Source organism: Dendrobates tinctorius, unplaced genomic scaffold (genome assembly GCF_039654945.1).
Source record: "Dendrobates tinctorius isolate UK_male_01 unplaced genomic scaffold, ASM3965494v1 ptg000035l, whole genome shotgun sequence".
Lineage (NCBI taxonomy): Eukaryota > Metazoa > Chordata > Amphibia > Anura > Dendrobatidae > Dendrobates > Dendrobates tinctorius.
In genome coordinates, this window is record NW_027361703.1 from 71,654,488 (window position 1) to 71,681,164 (window position 26,677).

At 48.4% G+C, this 26,677-nt stretch overlaps 2 protein-coding genes across 3 annotated transcripts in view; one reads left to right on the forward strand and one right to left on the reverse strand.

Moving 5' to 3' along the window:
• Positions 1–784: 784 nt before the first annotated feature.
• Positions 785–22,881, reverse strand: ARMC10 (armadillo repeat containing 10). 2 transcript variants are annotated; one of them, XM_073573642.1, is made up of 6 exons: positions 22,766–22,881; positions 9,645–9,796; positions 8,976–9,110; positions 4,687–4,863; positions 4,521–4,592; positions 785–1,177 (listed from the first exon to the last, which is right to left on the reverse strand). In XM_073573642.1, the coding sequence occupies exons 1-6, from the start codon at positions 22,827–22,829 to the stop codon at positions 902–904; spliced, it is 876 nt and encodes a 291-aa protein (XP_073429743.1). In that variant the 5' UTR covers positions 22,830–22,881; the 3' UTR covers positions 785–901. The 2 variants fall into 2 exon arrangements, with proteins under 2 accessions (XP_073429743.1, XP_073429742.1); XM_073573641.1 differs by lacking the exon at positions 22,766–22,881 and adding an exon at positions 22,469–22,713.
• The window catches only part of FBXL13 (F-box and leucine rich repeat protein 13), a 396,865-nt gene continuing 393,033 nt past the window's right edge, over positions 22,846–26,677 (forward strand). The window contains exon 1 of the mRNA XM_073573638.1: positions 22,846–23,086. Coding sequence (XP_073429739.1) covers positions 23,012–23,086 — 75 coding nt within the window. The 5' untranslated portion in view covers positions 22,846–23,011. The remainder of the gene's footprint in view (positions 23,087–26,677) is intronic.

Below are 26,677 nucleotides of genomic sequence, written 5' to 3' on the forward strand. Positions count from 1 at the left end.
GATATTTCTTTCTTCAGATGTTTACAATGCTGACCGATTTTAAAATGATTGTCTGCTACATATGGTGTTAAATAGGAAAGCACAGGGCAGGTAAGGCTTCTTTCACACTGTGTCTTCCTTGTGCGTCCGGATACATATAGAGACCAGTAAGTAGATACCTCTGTATTGAATAGTTCCATACAGCTAAAATAAATGGAATTCCTGATGTAGAGTGGCTAGAACACTTAACACTTGTTGATGTGATTTAACCAAGTTTGGCAGAAGGATTTGCAGGAACGTGATCAAGTGAGAACATCACTCAGTGGATGCCTGAGCAGAGCCCTGCAAATGTCCTAATTCTAGCCAGCATCATCTCTGATTAGTATGCTCAGCCGAAAAAAAAATGCACTGAGAATGCTGGCACATAGGAGGTGGCGTGGAGGCCACAGACTACTGATGTTGCCATAAGACCAATGTCCTGCAAATTTTTTCACTCAACTCTAGCTAAAGGTATGTACTAGAAGCCGTCACAGCTGATATGGTAAATGGACGCTGAAAATGCAGAGTGATGGAACTCTAGTATTTTATAACTCCCATCGCCTTGATATTTCCGCATTTACTGACTTAATAGCATACAGTTTTTACTTTAATTTTAAGTGTATTCCAAATTCATACCTGGCAGGTGTTTAAATCCCATTTCTGACAACTTGAATCAGATTGATATTTTGTGATCAATCATTGCAACCAAAATAACTGTTCTTACGTAAGTGTGAAAAATAATAAAAAAATACTAATTGACCATGTGTGACACTTTTTTTTTCTTGCAATTTAATAAAAATCTGTTCACACTGACAGGTTACGATCTGTTAATAGACCTAAATTCTTGATATAATGAAGACCTTTTTCCCCGGTCTACATAAGATCAGGAATATTTGCGTCTTTCCGCACTTATACATCTTTTCACTTGTTCTTTCATTTCTGTATCAGGGTAAAGTAACAATGGGGCGAGACTTCTCTGGAGGGCTGCTGGATCTTCAAACAGGACTGCATAGAGTGAGTCTTCCTTGTAGTGAGCCTGCCCATCACATTGCTGTTCTCTGCCCAGGTTCTCAGAAAGATTTGCTGAAAATGTCAGTGCTCTTATAAGAATATCCCTTGTAATGCTGCTGTCAAATAGACATAGCAGTGATGATGGTGCCTGTAAGGAGAAGATAATTGTTTATCCATTTATCTAGCATGTGCCTAAATTCTAATTCTTCACTTGTCACTATAACATGAACCTGCCTTAAAACGCTAACTATTCAGAATAAGTTGTCCTGTGTGTACATGAGATAACACCTTTACTGGCCATTATTTGACTCACCAGTTTTCCTCTGCATGCGCTGTAATTTACAATCCACTGTTTGCGGGTATGAGATGAGGAAGAGTGAATATTCCCCCTAGACAGCATAGTGTAGAGTGGAAAGCCTGCTCTTCAGTCACTTTAGAGCTTACACAGACAAGCTGCAGCAACATGAAGGACATTATACAGCAGAGCGGAGCAGTCTTGATCCGAATCAACTTCTGATGTGAGGTAAAACACTTGGTGCTTCGCAAGATGGTTTTCTATGGCCCCCCCCCCCTTCCATACATACAACACTTTGAATTCCACTTGGACTGGAACGGTGTTATTTTAATGGAGCAAACATTCAGACAGAAGGGGTTGTCCTAGTATTGGACAACCCCTTTAAGTGGTTTGGAAGAAAAGAGCTTTAGGCCTGTTTCACACTTCAGTTTTTTGTGTCAGTTAAAATCCGCCAAAATGGCAGAAAGCGGATCCGTTGGTAAACTGATGTGAACGGATGCCACCGGACCGTTTTTTGTTTTTTGTTTTTTTTTTTTAACGGATCCGATGAATGAAGAATTTTAAAGGAACCGTAGCCCGAGGGGAGAGAGAATATTTTTCAGGCAGCCAGAGATGATTTCTGGGTTAAATTTCCGGCTGACTTCCTTCCTCCAGGCATGCGCACTATAAAATACGGATCCTGCAGCACAAAAAAAGTTGCATGGTCCGTTCGGGCATGTCGGCGGACACAAGAAATTTGGCGGATCCGCAAACAAACGAATGGCCATCCGTCAAGATCCGCCGGTAATGCAACTCAATGGGAAAAAAACGGATCCGCAAAACAAAATGGCGGATCCGATTTTTTTTTTTTTTTGCAAAACGGCAGATTTTGACTGATGGTCAAAAACGGGAAGTGTGAAACAGGCCTTAGTGATCTGCATGTCCTGGTAGCTTTCTCTCTGATCAGAATGAACATTGTCGAGCAACATGAGTGAAGTTCTTGTAGTAACCTGGAAGGCTGCAGTATCAGTATTCTCGGTCAAAGGTAGAGGTCATCAGACAAGATTTTTTTTCCTGCCAACAAGTGTCTTATAATAAAAAAATAATAGTACATCCTATATGGAAGTATTGCATTTTACATTTCATAGTCATTGTTGGCATGTATCTTTGTATACACAGTGTGTGCTGCTGCACCTGTTCACGCCTGCAGCATTCTGTTAAGAGGTGCTGATTATTTTTTGATTTCTTTGTAACTGGTATGGTCATAGCCATGACCTAAGCTATAAAGTGATCACACTATATTCACATAGCGTTTTAGCATATATTCACTCACTCCGCCAGGGAGTTCTGTCCAAACCCTGCAGTCTGAATCGGTGTGCTTGGTCGTGCATGATTTGTAGCCGTATATATGTCTAGTTGAGCAAGATGTAGTCCACTATATCTTGGTGTCTACTTACAATATGAGTATATGGCTGATAACTATGTATAACAGTCAATCTAGATCATTATATTCAACTAGATGTGTGCCCGATGCTATCGCATCAGGAGGGCAGTAACATCACGATGGGGGCAGCTTTGTGGCGCTGGGGGTGGCGGCCCACCCACTTCCGTGCAGTCACAACTGGCAGGAAAGACTGTTTTGCGGCCTGTACTGGAAACGGAGGGTGGCCGCACCCAATCTCCAGCACAGGCCTCAAGCCGCGGTCTTTCCTGACGGCTGTGACTGCACGGAGGTGGGTGGGCAGGCAGCGGTGGGATCCGGCACGTGTAGTCTGGCGGGGGTCCGTTGGTGGCATCCCTCTCATTACTACCCTTTCATTATACCCCCTTCATTACACCCCCTCGATACACCCCTTTCACAGCCTCATGATCCCAGCGGCGGCTGGGATCGCAGTGGCAGCCTGGATCAGAGCGGCAGCTGGGATCACAGCAGCGGCCTGGATCCGAGCGGCATCAATTGGGTGTTCCAAAATGGCGGTCGGCGTACTTCTGGTGCGGCGAGGTGGATTGTGGGATTCGGGGACATCCAGACGGAAGTGGATGACGGACAATTTAAGGCAAATAAAAAAAAAAAAAATATATATATATATATATATATATATATATCTAGCCCCATCAGTGCATATGCTAAATCCGGTTTTGCGAGGGCTCAGACATAAGCCCTGATGGCGCAACGGTAAGTATGCTAGAACGCTTCGTAAACATAGCCTAACCGGTACAATGAATGCAAAAAAAAAACAAAAAACACACAATTGTGCCATTGTTTTTAATATCTTCATCCCATCTCAAAACAAATGAATAAAACACGCAGGGAAAGTCATATGTATCTTAAAGCGAACCAGTCACCAGTTTTGTGACAAACTGCTAAAACTATGACCTTATTCAGCGTCTGCGCTGCATTCCCTAAATCTTTATATAACTCCCCCTGTATACTCCCAAAAAATCTTTCATTTTTCCTGCGCTGTTTGGTAATCCTCTTGGTCTGGCCCAATGGGTGTTACTTCAGGCCTCTCCATCCCTCCCCCCAGCTGTTGCTTGCCATCCTCAGTCTTTAATTGATGTGGATAACTATCCACACCGCCGTGCAACATCTCATGTCAATAATGAAATATTGCATCTCGCGCCTGCTCAGTGTGTTTTGCCAAAGCTGAAAAACAGAAGTGCACATGCGCCGACTAACTTATTTCTGACTCATGTATGCGGAACCTGTGCACTTCTATTTTTTTTGGCTTTGCCCGCAGTTGGCAAAACACACTGCGCAGGCGCTAGACAATATTTCAGCATTGGCATGAGATGGTGCACAGCGGTGTGGATAATCATCCACATCAATTAAAGACTGACGACGGCAAGCCGCAGCTGGGGGGAGGGATGCAGAGGCCTGAAGTAACGCCCATCAGACCAGACCAAACAGATAACCTTATTCATTTCTCCCACTGTGTGGTAGTTTTTGTTTGGTTTTTTTTTTGGGGGGGGGGGGGGGGCGGTGTGCAAATGTTGAAGATGATAATATTTTCAGATGCTACGTCACAAGTCTGGTGAGAGGTTCCTTTTACATAATAAAAAACAAGCCATTACGCAGCTTGGTTTATTTCGTTACCAAACAGCCTATTAGAGTCTATTGTAAGATCTTTGTGTATGGGACCATGCATCACCGATTTTTCAAAAGATACAGCCAGTGTACAGCGAGTAGACAATTGAAATAAAGGGAACATTTTACCTTTGCAGCCATGAGAGGCACGGACATCAAAGGATTTGCAGACAAGTTCACGAGAACTTTTAATACTTGTGTCTTAGGAGGGGGAAAAACAAAACTCAGTTTAAACCAAGATATCACAACCCAACGCAGGTGCCAATATCATACATAAAATCCAGCGTCTACGTACCTTGGTGGTGTCATTTCCTCCATCCAATAAGTGGAGTAAATTGGGAATATCATCAACCATTTTCTCATGGTAATTATTGGTGACTGACATATTAACTAGCAGCCTTAGGCCAGCCAGCTGCACTTCAGAGTTTAAGGCAGATTCTGTGATATTTTGTAATACTTCATTTATAAAGGCCTAGGTAGCAAACAAGCAAATTCAGAAAAACTTAGAAAATGGAACACTGGTGACAGAAGGGAATGAACTAAAGGAAAACTGTAGACCATAAACAAATGAGTGACCAAGCTTAAAGATTAACATCCATTGGGTCCTTACTTCAGCTGTTATTTTCAGACATTAATAAAATTTTTAGGGCTAAAGCAAAAAATGTGTTATGTGGCGATCAATGGGACTATCACAGCTTGGACACCCAGCAGTCCCAAGATTGGGGTTATGAAGTGGGTCAAACGTGTTCATGTCCAGCCTCCAATTAATTAATTGTGCTTTCTCACAACTGGCCCGCCCTTTAACACATTCTGTGCACTCTCTCCATATCCACCCCTCCCTTCTCCCCTCTCCCATGTATAACTCTGAGGCTCTACTGACATTTCTTACCCACTCCAAACCATCCAATACCTCCATGCAGTACTCAAAAAGTTCATACAAATAATCCCACCACCTGCTCTGTTTTTTCTCCTTTTACTAGTTGCAGGCGACATCTCCCCCAACCCTGGGCCTCCCTCCACCAGCATACATTACTCTCCTCCAGCTCCATATAGAAACCTTGCTAATCTTATTAACATTCAGTGCATGCCTTCTCCTATCGCTTTCCAATGTCCTCTCTGGAATGCACAGTCTGTGTAACCAACTAACTTACATTCACGATTTTATTTTTTTCCTCTCTAATTCCCTTAACCTTCTGGATATTACAGAAACCTGGATCCAGCATTCAGACACCACCGCTGCTGCCGCTCTCTCGTTTGGTGGGCTGAAATTTTCACATACCGCCAGACCTGAGAACAGACAGGGTGGAGGTGTTGGTTTGCTCCTTTCATCACAATGTGCTTACCAAGTCATCCCCCCAGTTCCCTCACTTACATTTCCTTCCTTTGAAGTCCACACCGTCAAACTCTTTAAGCCCTTCTCCTTATGAGTGGCGGTTGTTTATCGCCCTTCAGGCTCCTCCTGCCAATTTCTAGACCACTTAGCCACCTGGCTTACTCACTTTCTATCCTGTGACATCCTCATCATGGGAGACTTTAACATCCCCATCAATGATCCCCTCTCCCAATCTGCCTCTCATCTTCTTTCTCTAACTTCTTCATTCGGCCTCTGACAGTTTACTAATTCTCCTAAACATGAGGACGGGAATACTGTGGACCTGGTTTTCTCCCGTTCCGGCTCGCTGCACGACTTTACTAACTCCCCTCTCCCGCTCTCGGACCACAACCTTCTTTCCTTCTCTGTCAAGAATTGTTTCCTTACCCGGGACACCCCCACTTACCACACTTATCGGAATACACGTACCATTAATACCCAGCAGCTTATGGACAATCTCCACACATCTTTAGCCCCCATCTCCTCCCTCTCCTGTCCAGACTTATTGTCACACTTCAATAATACACTGAAGAATGCCCTAGATGAAGCAGCACCTTCTACACGCAGAAAGACCCAACACAGACAACGGCAGCCCTGGCACACAATGCAACCACGCATTCTTCAGCGCTGCTCAAGGTGTGCAGAGCGGCAGTGGAGAAAATCTCTCTTAGCAGAAGACTTCATCCACTATAACTTCATGCTCAAAACTTATAACTCTGCCCTTCATCTGGCCAAACAATCCTACTTCACCACCCTCATCACCTCACTATCCAACAACCCAAAACAACTTTTTGAAACCTTAAACTCCCTCCTGAAACCTAAAGTACAGGCCCCCATCACCAAACTCAGCGGTGAGGATCTGGCCACTTATTTCCTAGAAAAAAAATCAAACACATCCATCAGGATATCTCAGCCCAATCTTCTCAATGCCTGGATCCCCTTCCCTGCCGCACCTCAAGCTCACTAGATATCTTTGAGCCTGTTTCAGAAGAAGTTTCCAAGCTCCTCGCTTCTGCTCGGCCTACAACCTGCAACAGTGACCTCATTCCTTCACATCTCCTGCAGTCTCTCTCACCAGTGGTCACCACTCACCTGACTAAAATATTTAACCTCTCTCTTTCTTCAGGTATATTTCCCTCCTCATTTAAGCATGCCATCATAACCCCTTTACTTAAAAAGCCATCCCTGGACCAGAACTGCACTGCTAACTACAGACCTGTCTCTAACCTTTCCTTCATCTCTAAATTCCTGGAACGCTTGGTCCACTCCCATCCAATCCACTATCTCTCGGATAACTCTTCTCGACCCATTACAATCTGGTTTCCGCTATTTACTCTCCACTGAAACTGCACTCACTAAAGTCTCTAATGATCTAATAACAGCTAAATCGAAAGGTCATTGCTCCCTGCTGATTCTCCTGGATCTTTCTGCCGCATTTGACACGGTGGATCACCAGCTCCTACTCACTATGCTCCGCTCTATAGGTCTCAAGGACACAGCCCTCTCCTGGTTCTCCTCCTACCTCTGACCGCTCCTTCACTGTATCTTTTGCCGACTCCTCTTCCTCTCCTCGTCCCCTTACTATCAAGGTCCCGCAGGGCTCTGTCCTAGGCCCCCTCCTCTTCTCTCTATACACTGCCCCTATTGGACAAACAATCAGCAGATTTGGGTTCCAGTATCATCTCTATGCTGATGACACCCAATTATACACTTCTTCCCCTGACATCACCCCTACCCTAATTCAAAATACCAAGGATTGTCTGTCTGCTGTCTCTAACATCATGTCCTCCCTCTATCTCAAACTAAATCTCTCCAAAACTGAACTTCTTGTGTTTCTTCCCTCTACTAACCTCACTCTACCTAACATCGAGATAACCCTGGAGGGTTCAACCATAACTCCCAAGCAGCATGCCCGCTGTCTTGGGGTCATATTCGACACTGAACTTTCCTTTACTCCCTATATCCGATCACTCACTCGCTCTTGTCACCTGCATCTTAAAAACATCTCCAGAATCCGACCTTTTCTCACCTTTGAAACTGCTAAGACTCTTACTGTCACTCTTATTCATTCTCGTCTGGACTACTGCAAGTCTCTTCTGATCTGTCTCCCTCTTACCAAACTTTCTCCTCTCCAATCCATCTTGAATGCGGCAGCCAGGGTCATATTTCTGTCCAGCCGCTTCACAGATGCCTCCATCTTATGCCAGTCATTACACTGGCTACCTTTTCGCTACAGGGTCCAGTATAAACTCCTCTCTCTCACAAAGCTCTCCACAGTTCTGCACTGCCTTATATCTGCTCTCTCATCTCTGTCTATCGCCCTACACGTAGCCTCAGTTCTACAAATGACCTAAGACTAACATCCCCCGTAATCTGAACATCGCACCTCCGTCTCTAAAGACTTCTCTCATGCTGCGCCAGCTCTCTGGAATGCACTTCCCCAGACGATCAGACTGATACCTAACCCCGACCTATTCAAGCGTGCTTTGAAAACCCATCTCTTCAAACAAGCCTACCACATCAACTACTCATTTGCCCTGTTCCCTCCTTCCAAATATTATTCTGAAATGCACCGTACTATTCATCTGTCTCCATGCACACGATAACTGCACTTGATACTTGACTATTGCACTTCAACACACGGGCTGAAGACCGGATCATGCAGCTTTATATGAAAATCCCTATTTATTATAATTGCCAGACCTGAAATAAACACTTTTCACCTACTGTGTACTGTGTCCCCCCCTATTTCCTTGTAGATTGTAAGCTTGCGAGCAGGGACCTCACTCCTAATGTCACTGTTTAAATTGTCTTAACTTGTATTGAATTTATTGTCTGTACATGTCCCCGCTTAATTGTAAAGTGCTGCAAAATATGTTGGCGCTATATAAATAAAAATTATTATTCATTGTTAAAGGGACTGCTAGAGAAAGCAAAGTATCCCCTGCTTTCTCTCGCATTCCCATACGCAAAGAATGGAGCGTGAGCACATTTGGTATATTGAAGAAGGGGCTGCAGAGCCCTGATCTTGAAATCACTGGTGTCCCTATCAGACATATCCCCCAGCAAACAGCAAGTTATCCCTGATGCTATGCATACAGATAGGGGCTAACTTGTGATTTTTACGATAACCTTTAATGGCATTTTCTACACTACTGCACAGCATTATTTTACGTTTAGTCTGGGAAGGCACCTATTTTATAAACTGTTACCTGTATTTGTTCCTGATTTTGTAGGTTCATGCTCAGGTTGTTGAGTGCATTTAGTGAACCAGCTTTTATTTTCGGATCAGGGTGCGAAAGGAATCCACCAATAATACGAAGACCGTCCAAATTTCGAATTATATCCTAAATCAAAGCAAATGTTGATAATGTATTAACTAAGCTCTACAATATTCCATGTAGCAGTATGCAGCATCAGAAGATCCAAGTGTTCAAGATATTCACCACAATCTAAAGTAGGTGGAAACAAACATCACACACATGCACTTCATTTTATTTTATAATATTCAAAGCAGATAAATTAAAACAACAGGAGAAAATGGACCATATAATGTGTTGTACAATTTCACCTGAGTACACAAATACCCCATATGTGGGGGAATACTATGTTTTGGGCATAGTGCAAAGGGAAGCGCCATATTGGATATCTTGCTGGAATGGTTTGTGGGTGCTATGTCAAACTACTGTTCTGGCACTTCAGGGGCTCTGCCAGAAACCCCCCATAAGTGACTGTGGAATCTCCACCAATCTGATTATTTAAAGGGCCAAAATTGAGAGGAAGACTCATAAAAATGTTGTAGACATCTAAGCATATAGGTACCACAAATCTAATCCAGGGAGTTCTGTGAGCAGAAGGCCAGGAGCACACAGTTTACTTACATGATTTACAGAAAAGGCTGCACTGTTACTGAGCGTGACCAAGATCTGCTCCACAGCTGAGGAATCACTGCTGCCCGAGAGAAGCTGAAGTAATGATTCTAGATGATGGGCCTCCAGATTACCAGCACACTTCGAAAAGTTTTCAGATTGGACTGAAAGAAAAAAAATACAATGGACATTTAGATAACTAAAACTGAAGATTTTCAGAAACGTAGCGGATGATAAGAAAAATATGCATATGAAGACTTCCGGGTCATAGACGCAGGGAAAAATACCGGCACATGAGCAGTAGCGATTATATTCTTTGTCTACAGTTGGGCAAAGCATACTGCGCAAGCGCGAATGGCATAATCAATGCACAGGCGCGAAGAAACGACGGCATCTGTGATATTCACAGAAGAAATTACGTCCAGCAAGGTGGGTGGGGGGGGATAAGCCATGCCCATAGGACCGGACCACGGCAATTTCCATAAATCGGAAGAGTGATAAAGAAGGTATTTATGCATCAAAGGTGCAGGGACAGGGGGGATCAAGTACGACTAGAATACTTAGGTAACCCACAATTAAAAGATATCTTTACATGATATCACAAAAAATGGGTGACAGATTCCCTTTAATGGCGGCAGTTAAGGGGCCTTATTCCTAAACGCCACTTTTTAACAGCGCTGAGAAATAAGCGTATAGCGCCCCCCATCATCGGAAAATATCCTGGGTTTCAGATTTCGGGGGTAGCTGAGACCCTGGAGAACATGGTCAGGGCCAGTTTTTTCGGCCCTCTGTCACATAATCGCCATTATTCACCAAATACAAGGCAATCACATAAAAAAAAAAAATAAAGTCCAATTTAAAAATCATTTCTCTCTCCTCTGACATGAACTAACATGTGAACAGACGTGGATACTGATATTGAATAAAATAACATCCTAAAAAAAAATGTTTAAAAAATAAAGCAGACGTAAAGTAGGGATATGGGAAATATTATTTATTGCTTTGTGTAACATAACTGTCTGATTTAAGAGCATAAAAATTTAAAGTTAGAAAATTGCAAAACGTTCTAATTTTTTCTCAAATTTTCGATGTTTTCATAAATATACACATATCATACCAAGATTTACCACTAATATAAAGCACCATAGTCCAGGACTAAGAGCTTTAGGCTATGTACCCACGTATGCAGAAAATTCCTGACTAAAAACCGGACTCCTTCCCAGGAAACGTGCGTTTTTTTGTGTTTTTTTCCGGAGCATCCCCAGTCTCATAGAATATAGTTAGAAATGCGGATTTTTCCGCGAAATTAATGAGCATGCTGCGTTTTTTACTGCAATGCGTTTTTTCGCGGAAAAAACGCATCAATATGCACAAAAAGTGCGAAATTCATTCAAAAGAATGGGATGCTTCTTGTAAGCGTTTTTGCTGGTAAAAACGCTTAAAACGTGAAAAAAACGCTTACGTGGGTACACAGCCTTACAGCTTGAAACACAGACCCATGTCCTTTTATCTCCCCCCCCCCATTTTTTTCTGCATGTTTTTGTCCTTATAATTTTAATTTTTCCTCATTAAAAGTCATGTTTTAACTCTACATAATTAAGCAGATTAAATACATATGTGACATGCACAAATGTGAACAAGTCGGTCGGACAGTGTTCACACCACCGACTGAAACACAACAAGAAAACACAAAATGACAAATTTGCAAAAATACTCTGGAGTAAAAAATGACAGTAATCAGCAAGTGCTGGATAACAAATACAGGGGATTTAGTCGATAATTAAGCAGATGCTGGAACCCCCTTATTTTTCCTCTACTTGTTGCCCAGCTACCGGTCTGGAGTCTGCGCACCGCATTCTTTTGATGGAGGCCTCAATTGTGCTGCACCTGGTGAGATGAATAATCCCTTTCCCCCTTTTATTCATTAGTTTAACCCCTTAGTGACAGAGCCAATTTGCAGCTTAATGACCAGGTCAATTTTTACAATTCTGACCTGTCACTTTATGAGATAATAACTCTGGAACGCTTTAACAGATACCGCTGATTCTGAGATTTTTTTCATGACATATTTTACTTCTGTTAGTGGTAAAATTTCTTCGATATGACTTGCATTTATGAAAAAAACAGAAATATGGCAAAAAAAAATTTAAAATTTTTGAAGTTTTCAAACTTAATTTTTATGCCCTTAAATCAGAAAGATATGTCACACAAAATACTTAATAAATAACATTTCCCACATGTCTACTTTACATCAGCACAATTTTGGAAACAACATTTTTTTTGTTAGGAACTTATAAGGGTTAAAAGTTGACCAGCGATTTCTCATTTTTACAATAAAATTTACAAAACCATTTTTTTTTTTTTTAGGGACCACATCACATTTGAAGTCACTTTGAGGGGTCAATATGACAGAAAATACCCAAAAGTGACACCATTCTAAAACCTGCACCTCTCAAAGTGCTCAAAACCACATTCAAGAAGTTTATTAACCCTTTACGTGCGTCACAGGAACTGAAGCAATGTGGAGCGAAAAAAATTAACATTTAACTTTTTTTTTTACAAACATTTTACTTCAGAACCAATTTTTTGTTATTTTCACAAGTATAAAAAGAGAAAATAAACCACAATTTCTCCTGAATGCACCGATACCCCATATATGGGGTGTTACGTGTTACAGAACCACTCAGCACCCAGAATATGTTGTGCAGTTATATGTATGTATAATAGGTTCTATGTGGGATGCATGTCCCTAATGCATCAGCATTCCCCTTTTGTCCGCCCTCCCCCCACCTTTGTAATTTCCACAGTAAACATCGGCAGGCTCCGGCCACCTGCGGCTTTTGTAATGTATGTCTGGCCTGCCGCTTTTCTATTGGCCGGCCCTCTGTATCTGTGTGATATATTCTGTGTCCTGTGAGTAAAGTGTTGTCAGACTGGAAATACACGGAGAAGCAGTGATCTTTTATATGGGCCCATGTAAACAGGGAATTACAGCCAGCGTCATTCATTCAGACTCCAGCCAACGCAGACTGGACCTCCGAAAACACGGGGTGATACTGAAAGAGGTACCCCATCTTGGGTTGACCCCGTTACATGGGGGTAAACCACTGTTTTGGCGCACGGCAGGGCTTGGAACGGAAGGAGCGCTGTTTGACTTTTTCAATGCAGAATTGGCTGGAAATGAGATTGTACACCATGTCTCATTTGGAGAGCCCCTGATGTGCCTAAACAGTGGAAACCTCCAACAAGTGACACCATTTTGGAAACTAGACCCCTTAGGGTATGTGCACACGTTGCAGATTTGGCTGCGGATTTTGCTGAATCCGCAGGTAAAATGACTTGTGCTTTACCTGTGGATTTAGTGCAGATTTCCTGCGGATTTAGTGAGGATTTCGCCTGCGTTTTTACTTCTGCGTATTCCTATAATGGAAGAGGTGTAAAAACGCTGCGGATTCCGCTCAAAGAATTGACATGCTGCAGAAAATAAACCGCAGCAAATCTGCGCAGAATTTTCCACAGCATGTGCACAACGGATTTGGTTTTCCATAGGTTTACATGGTACTGTACACCGCATGGAAAACTGCTGAGGATCCGCAGAGCCAAATCCGCAACGTGCACATACCCTTAGGGAACTTATCTAGATGTGTGGTGAGTACTTTGAACCTCCAAGTGCTTCACAGAAGTTTATAACGTAGAGCCGTGAAAATAAAAAATCATATTTTTTACACAAAAATGAACTTTTCGCCCCAAAATTTTTATTTTCACAAGGGTAACAAGAGAAATTAGACCGCAAAGTTGTTGTGCAATTTGTCCTGAGTATGCTCATACCCCATATGTGGGGGTAAACCACTGTTTGGGTGCATGGCAGAGCTCAGAAGGGAAGGAGCGCCGCTTGACTTTTTCACTGCAGAATTGGCTGGAATTGAGATCTGACGCCATGTCGCGTTTGGAAAGCCCCTGATGTGCCTTAACAGTAGAAACCCCCCACAAGTGACACCATTTTGGAAACTAGACCCCACAAGGAGCTTATCTAGATGTGTGGTGAGCACTTTGAACCCCCCTATGTTTCACAGACATTTATAACAGAGCCGTGAAAATAATCATTTTTTTTCCTCAAAAATGTTTTTTTTAGCCCGCTATTTTTTTTCCACAAGGGTAACAGGAGAAATTGGACCACAAACGTTGTTGTGCAGTTTGTCCAGAGTACACCGATTCCCCATATGTGGGGGGAACCACTGTTTGGGCACATGACGGGGCTCGGAAGGGAAGGAGCACCAATGTGGAATGCAGACTTTGATGGAATGGTCTGCGGACGTTATGTTGAGTTTGCAGAGCCCCTGATGTGCCTAAACAGTACAAACTCCCCACAAGTGACCCCCATTTTGGAAACTAGACCCCATATGGAGCTTATCTAGATGTGTGGTGAGCACTTCAAACCCCTAATTGCTTCACAGAAGTTTATAACGCAGAGCCGAGAAAATAAAATATTTTTTTCCACAAAAATGATTTTTTAGCCCCCAATTTTTTATTTTCCCAAGGGTAACAGGATAAATTAGACCCCCAAAGTTGGTGTGCAATTTTTCCTGAATACGCTGATGCCCCATATGATGGAGTAAACCACTGTTTGGGCACATGTCGGGGCTCGGGAGGGAGCACTGTTTGACTTTTTGAACGCAAAATTGGCTGGAATCAATGGTGGCGCCATGTCGCGTTTGGAGAATCCCTGATGTGCCTAAATAGTGGAAACCCCTCAATTCTAACTCAACCCTAATCCCAACCCTAACCATAACCACAAACCTAATCCCAACACACCCCTAACGCTAATCCCAACACACCCCTATTCCTAATTCCAACCCTCACCCTGACTCCAACCCTAACTGAAAAATGAAAATAAATATATTTTCTTTATTTCATTATTTTTCACTAACTATGGGGGTGATAAAAGGGGGGGGGGGTTATTTACTATTTCTTTTTATTTTGATCACTGTGACAGGGTTTATCACAGGAAATCTTGCCGGGTGCTGGCCAGCAGATCTCAGCGGGAGCACTGCGCATGGGCTTGCCATTTTCTTCCCGGAAGATGGCGGCGCCGATGGAGGGGACGCACACGGGCCGAGGACCACCAGGAGGTGCCGGGGGGGGATCGAGGACCCTATTTGTCTCTCCTCTGATGTGCGGTCACATCAGAGGAGAAATTAAATGACACATCAGACTTTTTTTTTTTTTTTTGCTGTCACCGTTATACGGCCAATAACGGCGATCGCAAAAGCAGGGTCGGTAAAAAACGACCAGAATCATGTTCTCTGGGGTCTCGGCTACCCCTGGCAGCCAAGACCCTGGAGAAAATCCGGCGCTGGGGGGTGCTATACAATTTTCACGGCGATGTGGTTTAAGTACCCTTAACTACCGTCATTAAAAGGCATATCGGCGGTCGTTAAGGGGTTAAAAAAAACCACTATAAATGTTTGCCATCTCTGTAATCGTACTGACCTGGATAATCATAGGGTCAGGTCATTTTTACTGCATAATGAACGCTGTAAGAGCAAAACTCAAAAAACAGTAACAGAATTGCATTCTTTTTCACCATTTCATCCCACTTACAGTATGTTTTTTTTTAACCCTTTTTTTAAGTATATTACATGGTAAAATGAATGGCGTCATTCAAAACTACAGCTTGTCCCGCCAAATAAAAAAAAAAAAACCTCTTATAAGTCCACGGAAAAATAAAGAAAAAGTTATGGCTCTTGGATGGAGTGAAGAAATTTGAAAGAGCTTAGTGGTTTGGGCAGCGCAGTCACGGCAATTCAACAAGACCATGTGTATGACTTGTGTGAACATGCATCCATGTGATTATTTTATAGATGTGATTTTGCTGTAAAATAAGACAGTCGCATATTGCAGGTGACATCCATTGAAGTATATGACAAAAGAGACGCTTGTGACTTACAACAAAAAAACCCTAGCCAAAAGTGTGACTGAATATCCACAAGTACTAGCAGGGGCGTTCTGCCAAAGGTGGCAAACCATGCGGTTGCTACCATGGATGCAGATACAGTTGAAAGCGATGATGCAAGAGGAAACTACTGCTGCGTTTGAGCTCTGACGTCTCAGCACGGTGGGCATGATGACGTCACTATATCGTGCCCGCTGTGCGATGCTTCATACCACATGCTGCAGAGACCGGAGCAGTGGGGGGGTGAGGAGAGAGGAGTATTTATTTTTTTTTGAATCAGATCTTTTTTATTAAACATTCAGGAATCAATACAGAAAGAATATGACATCTTATATAGCTAGTAAAATTTACATTGAGAGCAAATATTATTTAAAGGGTAAAACTCTTCCTGTGTAAGAATAAATAAAAAGAAGAAATCTCAAAACACAGATATTTGCATAAAATTGAGCCTATAAACAACATGGCTCCACAAATAAACAAAAATCAAAATTATACATCAGTGCCTCATTTCAGCGGGAAAACCATCCCCGCCAGCCGCGCCACTCCGCATCATATTTCGCCCCCCCCCCGCCCCCCACGGATATCAGGTCCAATCCACCCCAGCTCCCTCCCACCGCACCACTCAAAATCTACTTCGCCACAAAGGGCACTAGACTTTATTTTCACCCCCCAAGCATCCCCTCATCGCAAGCACAACAGCAACTGGTCCAAAGGAGTATTTATTTTTAATTAGTGAGTACATTATGGGGGCATTATACTGTTCTGAGGGACTTTGTGCAGGGGGTCAGTTTGCAGTATATTATACGTGGCGGCCATTATAATATACTCTTTGCAGGTCTATGTAGGAGGCAGCCATTACACTCTTTGCAGGGCTACGTGAGGGGCGGCCATTACACTCTTTGCAGGGCTACGTGGGGGGCAGCTATTACACTCTTTGCAGGGCTACGCGTGGGGGGGCATTACACCGTTCGCAGGGCTACGCGTGGGGAGGCATTACACCGTTCGCAGGGCTACGCGTGGGGAGGCATTACACCGTTCGCAGGGCTACGCGTGGGGAGGCATTACACCGTTCGCAGGGCTACGCGTGGGGAGGCATTACACCGTTCGCAGGGCTACGCGTGGGGAGGCATTACACCGTTCGCAGGGCTACGCGTGGGGAGGCATTACACCGTTCGCAGGGCTACGCGTGGGGAGGCATTACACCGTTCGCAGGGCTACGCGTGGGGAGGCATTACACCGTTCGCAGGGCTACGCGTGGGGAGGCATTACACCGTTCGCAGGGCTACGCGTGGGGAGGCATTACACCGTTCGCAGGGCTACGCGTGGGGAGGCATTACACCGTTCGCAGGGCTACGCGTGGGGAGGCATTACACCGTTCGCAGGGCTACGCGTGGGGAGGCATTACACCGTTCGCAGGGCTACGCGTGGGGAGGCATTACACCGTTCGCAGGGCTACGCGTGGGGAGGCATTACACCGTTCGCAGGGCTACGCGTGGGGAGGCATTACACCGTTCGCAGGGCTACGCGTGGGGAGGCATTACACCGTTCGCAGGGCTACGCGTGGGGAGGCATTATACCGTTCGCAGGGCTACGCGTGGGGAGGCATTATACCGTTCGCAGGGCTACATGGGGGCCACCATTATACTGCTTGCAGGGTTATATAGGGGGGGGCATTATACGGTTTGCAGGGCTACAAGGGAAGGGGCATTATACTGTTTAAAGGGCTACATGGGGGGTGGCCATTACACTGTAAGGCTACGAGGGAGCACGATACTGTTTGCTGGGCTATGAAGGGGGCATTATACTGTATGGAGGGCTATGATGAGGCACCATACTGTGGGATGGAGGGTGCAGTAGGGTCATCATCAGCAGTGTAGCTACCAGGGAAGGGGGGTAAAAGGGGGTCTTCCTGGGCACTGTGCTCTGAGGGGCCCACCCAGAGATACGCTACTGCATCGGCATTCACAGCACGCCCAGTTACCTTCTGAAGCAGACAATCTTCCTGCTCTGCCACCCGGTGGCTATGAGTCCCATGACCGGGAGGGTTGATACAGTTGACCAATTTGATGAGACAGGGAGCGTCACGCTCACTCTCCCATCAATCTCCCTCTGAATCTGACATCACTGACGCAGACACTGACAATGGGCGCGAAGTAGTAATTACTCGTCATCTGCTGTACTGAGAGGGGAGTAATGTATTTTTATTTTTTATGGGGTGCATTATACAATACAGAGTCTGCCTATGAGAGGTGCATTATACATTATAGAGTCTGCCTATGGGGAGTGCAGTCTGCATGGGGGTACATTATACTACAGAGTCTGCCTGGCCTATACGGGATGCATTATACTATATTGAGTCTGCCTATGGGGAGGAAAAGTGACTCTATGCAACAGTGGTGGTTTCTACCACTGACCATATGGCGGTAATATCAATATTGGTCTTTTAGTAGAGATTATTTTCAGCAACAGCACGGTCATCTGCTGACCAAAACCCTAGCTACGCCTCTGGCATAAGACTGTTTAGGTGGAGAGTACTTTGGAGGAACTCACTGTGGGGACATCATCATTGGATTGGGGAGCACTTTTGTTGGCATCATACTGTTTGGAGGAAATTAAAGGGGAATCTGGGGACTTCAATAGGTGGAAAACTTCGTTGTAGGGGCTGCTATGTTGTAAGCTATGCTTTTCTATGACCCCACCGAATATTAGGTTTTTGGGGGAGGGGGTCACTTAGAACTTCTGCTGTGGGGCCCCATGTCTTCTATGTCCCCGCGCACCAGGGTGTAGTTAGTATATAGGTGGCCGCTATATATGTGACTGCACCAGCAGCTCCTGCCACTCCCGGTACACTGCCGTGCAGCCGGGCTGTCCCTCACCTGGCCTACCATGCCCTGCCGCTGTCACCGTCACTCCCGGTACACTGCTGTACAGGGCTGTCCCTCACCTGGGCACCTGTGCCCTGCCGCTGTCACCGTCACTCCTGTGCAAAGCTGTCCCTCAACTGGGCTCCCGTGCCCTGCCGCTGTCACCATCACTCCCAGTACACTGCCGTACAGGGATGTCCCTCACCTGGGCTCCTGTGCCCTTCCGCTGTCACTCCCGTGCAGGGCTGTCCCTCAACTGGGCTCCCATGCCCTGCCGCTGTCACCATCACTCCGGGTACACTGCCGTACAGAGCTGTCCCTCACCTGGGCTCCCGTGCCCTGCCGCTGTCACCGTCACTCCGGGTACACTGCCGTACAGGGCAGTCCCTCACCCGGGCTCCCGTGCCCTGCCGCTATCACCGTCACTCCGGGTACACTGCCGTACAGGGCAGTCCCTCACCTGGGCTCCCGTGCCCTGCCGATGTCACCGTCACTCCCAGTACACTGCCGTACAGGGCTGTCCCTCACCTGGGCTCCCGTGCCCTGCCGCTATCACCGTCACTCCGGGTACACGGCCATACAGGGCTGTCCCTCACCTGGGCTCCCGTGCCCTGCCGCTGTCACCGTCACTCCCAGTACACTGCCGTACAGGGCTGTCCCTCACCTGGGCTCCCGTGCCCTGCCGCTGTCACCGTCACTCCGGGTACACGGCCATACAGGGCTGTCCCTCACCTGGGCTCCCGTGCCCTGCCGCTGTCACCGTCACTCCCAGTACACTGCCGTACAGGGCTGTCCTTCACCTGGGCTCCCGTGCCCTGCCGCTGTCACCGTCACTCCAGGTACACTGCCGTACAGGGCAGTCCCTCACCTGGGCTCCCGTGCCCTGCCGCTGTCACCGTCACTCCGGGTACACTGCTGTACAGGGCTGTCCCTCACCTGGGCTCCCGTGCCCTGCCGCTGTCACCGTCACTCCGGGTACACTGCCGTACAGGGCTGTCCCTCACCTGGGATCCCGTGCCCTGCCGCTATCACCGTCACTCCGGGTACACTGCCGTACAGGGCTGTCCCTCACCTGGGCTCCCGTGCCCTGCCGCTGTCACCACTCCCGGTACACTGCCGTACAGGGCTGTCCCTCACCTGGGCTCCCGTGCCCTGCCGCTGTCACCGTCACTCCCGGTACACTGCCGTACAGGGCTGTCCCTCACCTGGGCTCCCGTGCCCTGTCACCGTCACTCCCAGTACACTGCCGTACAGGGCTGTCCCTCACCTGGGCTCCCGTGCCCTGCCGCTGTCACCGTCACTCCGGGTACACGGCCATACAGGGCTGTCCCTCACCTAGGCTCCCGTACCCTGCCGCTGTCACCGTCACTCCCAGTACACTGCCGTACAGGGCTGTCCTTCACCTGGGCTCCCGTACCCTGCCGCTGTCACCGTCACTCCGGGTACACTGCTGTACAGGGCTGTCCCTCACCTGGGCTCCCGTGCCCTGCCGCTGTCACCGTCACTCCGGGTACACTGCCGTACAGGGCTGTCCCTCACCTGGGCTCCCGTGCCCTGCCGCTATCACCGTCACTCTGGGTACACTGCCGTACAGGGCTGTCCCTCACCTGGGCTCCCGTGCCCTGCCGCTGTCACCGTCACTCCCGGTACACTGCCGTACAGGGCTGTCCCTCACCTGGGCTCCCGTGCCCTGCCGCTGTCACCATCACTCCCGCTACACTGCCGTACAGGGCTGTCCCTCACCTGGGCTCCCGTGCCCTGCCGCTGTCACCGTCACTCCGGGTACACTGCCGTACAGGGCTGTCCCTCACCTGGGATCCCGTGCCCTGCCGCTATCACCGTCACTCCGGGTACACTGCCGTACAGGGCTGTCCCTCACCTGGGCTCCCGTGCCCTGCCGCTGTCACCGTCACTCCCGGTACACTGCCGTACAGGGCTGTCCCTCACCTGGGCTCCCGTGCCCTGCCGCTGTCACCATCACTCCCGGTACACTGCCGTACAGGGCTGTCCCTCACCTGGGCTCCCGTGCCCTGCCGCTGTCACCGTCACTCCCGGTACACTGCCGTACAGGGCTGTCCCTCACCTGGGCTCCCGTGCCCTGTCACCGTCACTCCCAGTACACTGCCGTACAGGGCTGTCCCTCACCTGGGCTCCCGTGCCCTGCCGCTGTCACCGTCACTCCGGGTACACGGCCATACAGGGCTGTCCCTCACCTGGGCTCCCGTACCCTGCCGCTGTCACCGTCACTCCCAGTACACTGCCGTACAGGGCTGTCCTTCACCTGGGCTCCCGTACCCTGCCGCTGTCACCGTCACTCCGGGTACACTGCTGTACAGGGCTGTCCCTCACCTGGGCTCCCGTGCCCTGCCGCTGTCACCGTCACTCCGGGTACACTGCCGTACAGGGCTGTCCCTCACCTGGGATCCCGTGCCCTGCCGCTATCACCGTCACTCTGGGTACACTGCCGTACAGGGCTGTCCCTCACCTGGGCTCCCGTGCCCTGCCGCTGTCACCGTCACTCCCGGTACACTGCCGTACAGGGCTGTCCCTCACCTGGGCTCCCGTGCCCTGCCGCTGTCACCATCACTCCCGCTACACTGCCGTACAGGGCTGTCCCTCACCTGGGCTCCCGTGCCCTGCCGCTGTCACCGTCACTCCGGGTACACTGCCGTACAGGGCTGTCCCTCACCTGGGATCCCGTGCCCTGCCGCTATCACCGTCACTCCGGGTACACTGCCGTACAGGGCTGTCCCTCACCTGGGCTCCCGTGCCCTGCCGCTGTCACCGTCACTCCCGGTACACTGCCGTACAGGGCTGTCCCTCACCTGGGCTCCCGTGCCCTGCCGCTGTCACCATCACTCCCGGTACACTGCCGTACAGGGCTGTCCCTCACCTGGGCTCCCGTGCCCTGCCGCTGTCACCGTCACTCCCGGTACACTGCCGTACAGGGCTGTCCCTCACCTGGGCTCCCGTGCCCTGTCACCGTCACTCCCAGTACACTGCCGTACAGGGCTGTCCCTCACCTGGGCTCCCATGCCCTGCCGCTGTCACCGTCACTCCGGGTACACGGCCATACAGGGCTGTCCCTCACCTGGGCTCCCGTACCCTGCCGCTGTCACCGTCACTCCCAGTACACTGCCGTACAGGGCTGTCCTTCACCTGGGCTCCCGTACCCTGCCGCTGTCACCGTCACTCCGGGTACACTGCTGTACAGGGCTGTCCCTCACCTGGGCTCCCGTGCCCTGCCGCTGTCACCGTCACTCCGGGTACACTGCCGTACAGGGCTGTCCCTCACCTGGGATCCCGTGCCCTGCCGCTGTCACCGTCACTCCCGGTACACTGCCGTACTGGGCTGTCCCTCACCTGGGCTCCCGTGCCCTGTCACCGTCACTCCGGGTACACTGCTGTACAGGGCTGTCCCTCACCTGGGCTCCCGTGCCCTGCCGCTGTCACCGTCACTCCCGGTACACTGCCGTACAGGGCTGTCCCTCACCTGGGCTCCCGTGCCCTGTCACCGTCACTCCGGGTACACTGCCGTACAGGGCTGTCCCTCACCTGGGCTCCCGTGCCCTGCCGCTGTCACCGTCACTCCCGGTACACTGCCGTACAGGGCTGTCCCTCACCTGGGCTCCCGTGCCCTGTCACCGTCACTCCGGGTACACTGCCGTACAGGGCTGTCCCTCACCTGGGCTCCCGTGCCCTGCCGCTGTCACCGTCACTCTGGGTACACTGCCGTACAGGGCTGTCCCTCACCTGGGCTCCCGTGCCCTGCCGCTGTCACCGTCACTCCCGGTACACTGCCGTACAGGGCTGTCCCTCACCTGGGCTCCCGTGCCCTGTCACCGTCACTCCGGGTACACTGCTGTACAGGGCTGTCCCTCACCTGGGCTCCCGTGCCCTGCCGCTATCACCGTCACTCCCGGTACACTGCCGTACAGGGCTGTCCCTCACCTGGGCTCCCGTGCCCTGCCGCTGTCACCGTCACTCCCGGTACACTGCCGTACAGGGCTGTCCCTCACCTGGGCTCCCGTGCCCTGCCGCTGTCACCGTCATTCCCGACACCCTGTCCCGCAGACCGGCGCCGCTCCCGCATTTCTTGCTCCTAGCAGCCAGCGCCCTATACAGGCAGTAACAGACTCCTGCACCGAGCGCTGCGGTCAGCAGGCCTCTGGCCGCCGTCATCTTCCCCGTATGTGACATTTTACGTGCTAAACCGAAGGAACCATGCCGAACTGCAGGAACACGTGACTGAGGGAGGTCGCTTCTGACTGAGGACGTATTCCCGCCCACTAACCACGTGATAAGCAGACTATTACACCGTTTCTCCGGAGGCATAACCCGTAGTGTCCCCGGTCTGAGGCCACAGCACGCGGCTCTCATTGTGTGGACTAGTGTGTAACTCGCGCCTACACTGTCCGTGCCCGTGAATGGGCGGAGTCTTCACGGCTCTGATTGTAGGGGCGTGGCTTGCCTCTTATAGCGAGGGTGGGTGGTTGCCAAGAGACGGTAGACGCCTGTGTTAGGGCACTGAATAGAGTGGCAATCAGTGACACCCCAGTAACATGGCATCTCTTCGTAATGCAGATGCCCAGCTCAGGAACTACATCAAGCAGCACTCCCTGCCCCACATCTACGAGGTAACAGCCGTGCACTGCCCGAGAGGGCTGCAGCTACACCAAGGACCCAGATTATATACAAGTGTGTGTGTGTGTGTGTGTGTGTATATATATATGGCTGATATGGTGGCTGCAGCTACACCAAGGACCCAGATTATATACAAGTGTGTGTGTATGTGTGTGTGTGTGTGTGTGTGTGTGTGTATATATGGCTGATATGGTGGCTGCAGCTACACCAAGGACCCAGATTATATACAAGTGTGTGTGTGTGTGTGTATATATATATGGCTGATATGGTGGCTGCAGCTACACGAAGGACCCAGATTATATACAAGTGTGTGTGTGTATATATATGGCTGATATGGTGGCTGCAGCTACACGAAGGACCCAGATTATATACAAGTGTGTGTGTGTGTGTATATATATGGCTGATATGGTGGCTGCAGCTACACCAAGGACCCAGATTATATACAAGTGTGTGTGTGTGTGTGTGTATATATATGGCTGATATGGTGGCTGCAGCTACACGAAGGACCCAGATTATATACAAGTGTGTGTGTGTGTGTGTATATATATGGCTGATATGGTGGCTGCAGCTACACCAAGGACCCAGATTATATACAAGTGTGTGTGTGTGTGTGTGTGTGTATATGGCTGATATGGTGGCTGCAGCTACACGAAGGACCCATATTATATACAAGTGTGTGTGTGTATGTGTGTGTGTGTGTATATATGGCTGATATGGTGGCTGCAGCTACACGAAGGACCCAGATTATATACAAGTGTGTGTGTATATGGCTGATATGGTGGCTGCAGCTACACCAAGGACCCAGATTATATACAAGTGTGTGTGTGTGTATGGCTGATATGGTGGCTGCAGCTACACGAAGGACCCAGATTATATACAAGTGTGTGTGTGTGTGTGTATATATGGCTGATATGGTGGCTGCAGCTACACGAAGGACCCAGATTATATACAAGTGTGTGTGTGTGTGTGTGTGTGTGTGTGTGTATATATGGCTGATATGGTGGCTGCAGCTACACGAAGGACCCAGATTATATACAAGTGTGTGTGTGTGTGTGTGTATATATGGCTGATATGGTGGCTGCAGCTACACGAAGGACCCAGATTATATACAAGTGTGTGTGTGTGTGTATATATATGGCTGATATGGTGGCTGCAGCTACACGAAGGACCCAGATTATATACAAGTGTGTGTGTGTGTGTATATATATGGCTGATATGGTGGCTGCAGCTACACGAAGGACCCAGATTATATACAAGTGTGTGTGTGTGTGTGTGTGTGTGTGTGTATATATGGCTGATATGGTGGCTGCAGCTACACGAAGGACCCAGATTATATACAAGTGTGTGTGTGTGTGTGTGTGTGTGTGTGTGTATATATGGCTGATATGGTGGCTGCAGCTACACGAAGGACCCAGATTATATACAAGTGTGTGTGTGTGTGTGTGTGTGTGTATATATGGCTGATATGGTGGCTGCAGCTACACGAAGGACCCAGATTATATACAAGTGTGTGTGTGTGTGTATATATATGGCTGATATGGTGGCTGCAGCTACACGAAGGACCCAGATTATATACAAGTGTGTGTGTGTATGTGTGTGTGTGTATATATGGCTGATATGGTGGCTGCAGCTACACGAAGGACCCAGATTATATACAAGTGTGTGTGTGTATGTGTGTGTGTGTATATGGCTGATATGGTGGCTGCAGCTACACGAAGGACCCAGATTATATACAAGTGTGTGTGTATATGGCTGATATGGTGGCTGTAGCTACACGAAGGACCCAGATTATATACAAGTGTGTGTGTATATGGCTGATATGGTGGCTGCAGCTACACGAGGGACCCACATTCAGGGCTGGACTGGGACTAAAATTCAGCCCTGGCATTTGAAGTTACACAGGCCCACTTGTCACATGGTGACTATATAATATGTTTGTACACTTGTAGGCTACAAGCAGTGAGGTGAGGGTAATATGACTATACAACATATAATCACAGCTGTATCCAGTATTACAGCTCAGTCCTATTTATTGCTTTTAGTTGCAGTAACAAGAAAAGACGCTACTTTACTTACATAACTGCATCTCGTAGATAATGAAGGGATTTATACGACCAAAGGCTATGGAACCTCATTCTGACGCTCCATAAACTTTGCTTACAGCCACTTTCAGCACGATACCCGGTGACTGAAGAGCGGTGACATCAGTAACGTCACCGCTCTTCAGATATTCCGGGTCTTGCTCTGCACTTGGCGACTGTGAAGAGCGGTATTGTCAGAGTCGCCTGCGTCTCGCCAGGTTTGGGTTATATATTTTAAAACCAGGGCAGATAAAACAGAGAGTGTCTGTGGGCTTCTATTATCAGGCCAGGGCGGTTCATGGTTATTGACCCGTAGCCCACAGCCTCCACCACAGAATTGGCACATCACATTAGATTCGCTTATTCTGGCGCTTTAACCAGCTCATCCTGATGCCCTGCTGTGATTGCAATCGGGTTAATATATGGTGCTGATGACAGGTTCATTGTAATCCACATTGATGTCCCACAACGATTCCCAACTCTGTTGCATCTGGAGGATGTGAGGAACGGTGACATCAGTAACATTACCGCTCACCACGACTGCTGGAACACACTGAGTAGTGTGAGAACCAGCGGCAGTAATGAGCGGTGACATCATTAAGGTTATCACAGGTCACAGCTGGCGATTCTCACGGTAACCTCTGTGTGATCCGTAGATGACAGCGTGTGAGCAGCCAGCTGTGAACTGCGGTAACCTTACTGATGTCACCTCTCATCACAGCCTCTGGATGTAACAGAGTCGGGGATTGATGTGAGACATCGATGTGGATTACCATGGGCTGTGGAGGTGTTTTTTTGAGAAATAATACCCCATCACCCCCATCATTGCCTTCTTCCCATCACCCCTATCATTGCCTTCTTCCCATCACCCCCATCATTGCTTTCTGCATCACCCCCATTATTGCTTTCTCCATCACCCCAATCATTGCCTTCTCCTCCACCTACACACACAGCACCATTCACCTCTCTGCACGTTCCCCTGCAGCGCTACGCATGCACACACACCACCACCACCACTCATCTCTACACACACAACACACATACAAACAAAAAAAAATACACACACAGCACTCTGGCATAGCGACATCATCCAGCGGCGCTGCTGTCTGTGTCAGAGACAGGAAGGGCGGGCGCCGGGTAGGAAGCAGGACGGATCCCTGCAGCTCCGCTCCGCTGCTATTTTCTCTTGTAGGCAGCGGAACTGCTGGAATCACTCCCTGCCTGCCGCATATGTGGGTAATCTGGCCAGGGCCCCCCCAGAGCCTCGGGCCCGGAGAAACAGGCCAGATTGCCCTCATTATTGGCCGCCCTGCAGGGGCCCTTTGGAGCCTCTGGGCCCCGGTGCAGTTGCACCGGTTGAACCGGCGGTATGTCCGCCCATGCTATATACCTATACTATGTGTATACATGTATTCTATCTATTCTATTGTAACCTGTCAGTGTGATTTTACAGTATAGCACACTGAATTGCCGGCTTTTCTAAAGGACACCGGTGCGTATTTC

Coding starts and splice junctions, on each gene's coding strand:
- ARMC10 (XM_073573641.1), bottom strand. CDS start 22,649: ATGTCACATACGGGGAAGATGACGGCGGCCAGAGGCCTGCTGACCGCA. Junction 9,111..9,644: donor CAGCCTTTTCTGTAAATCAT/GTAAGTAAACTG, acceptor GCTTTGATTTAG/GATATAATTCGAAATTTGGA. Junction 1,178..4,520: donor TGCCTCTCATGGCTGCAAAG/GTAAAATGTTCC, acceptor TTCTCCTTACAG/GCACCATCATCACTGCTATG.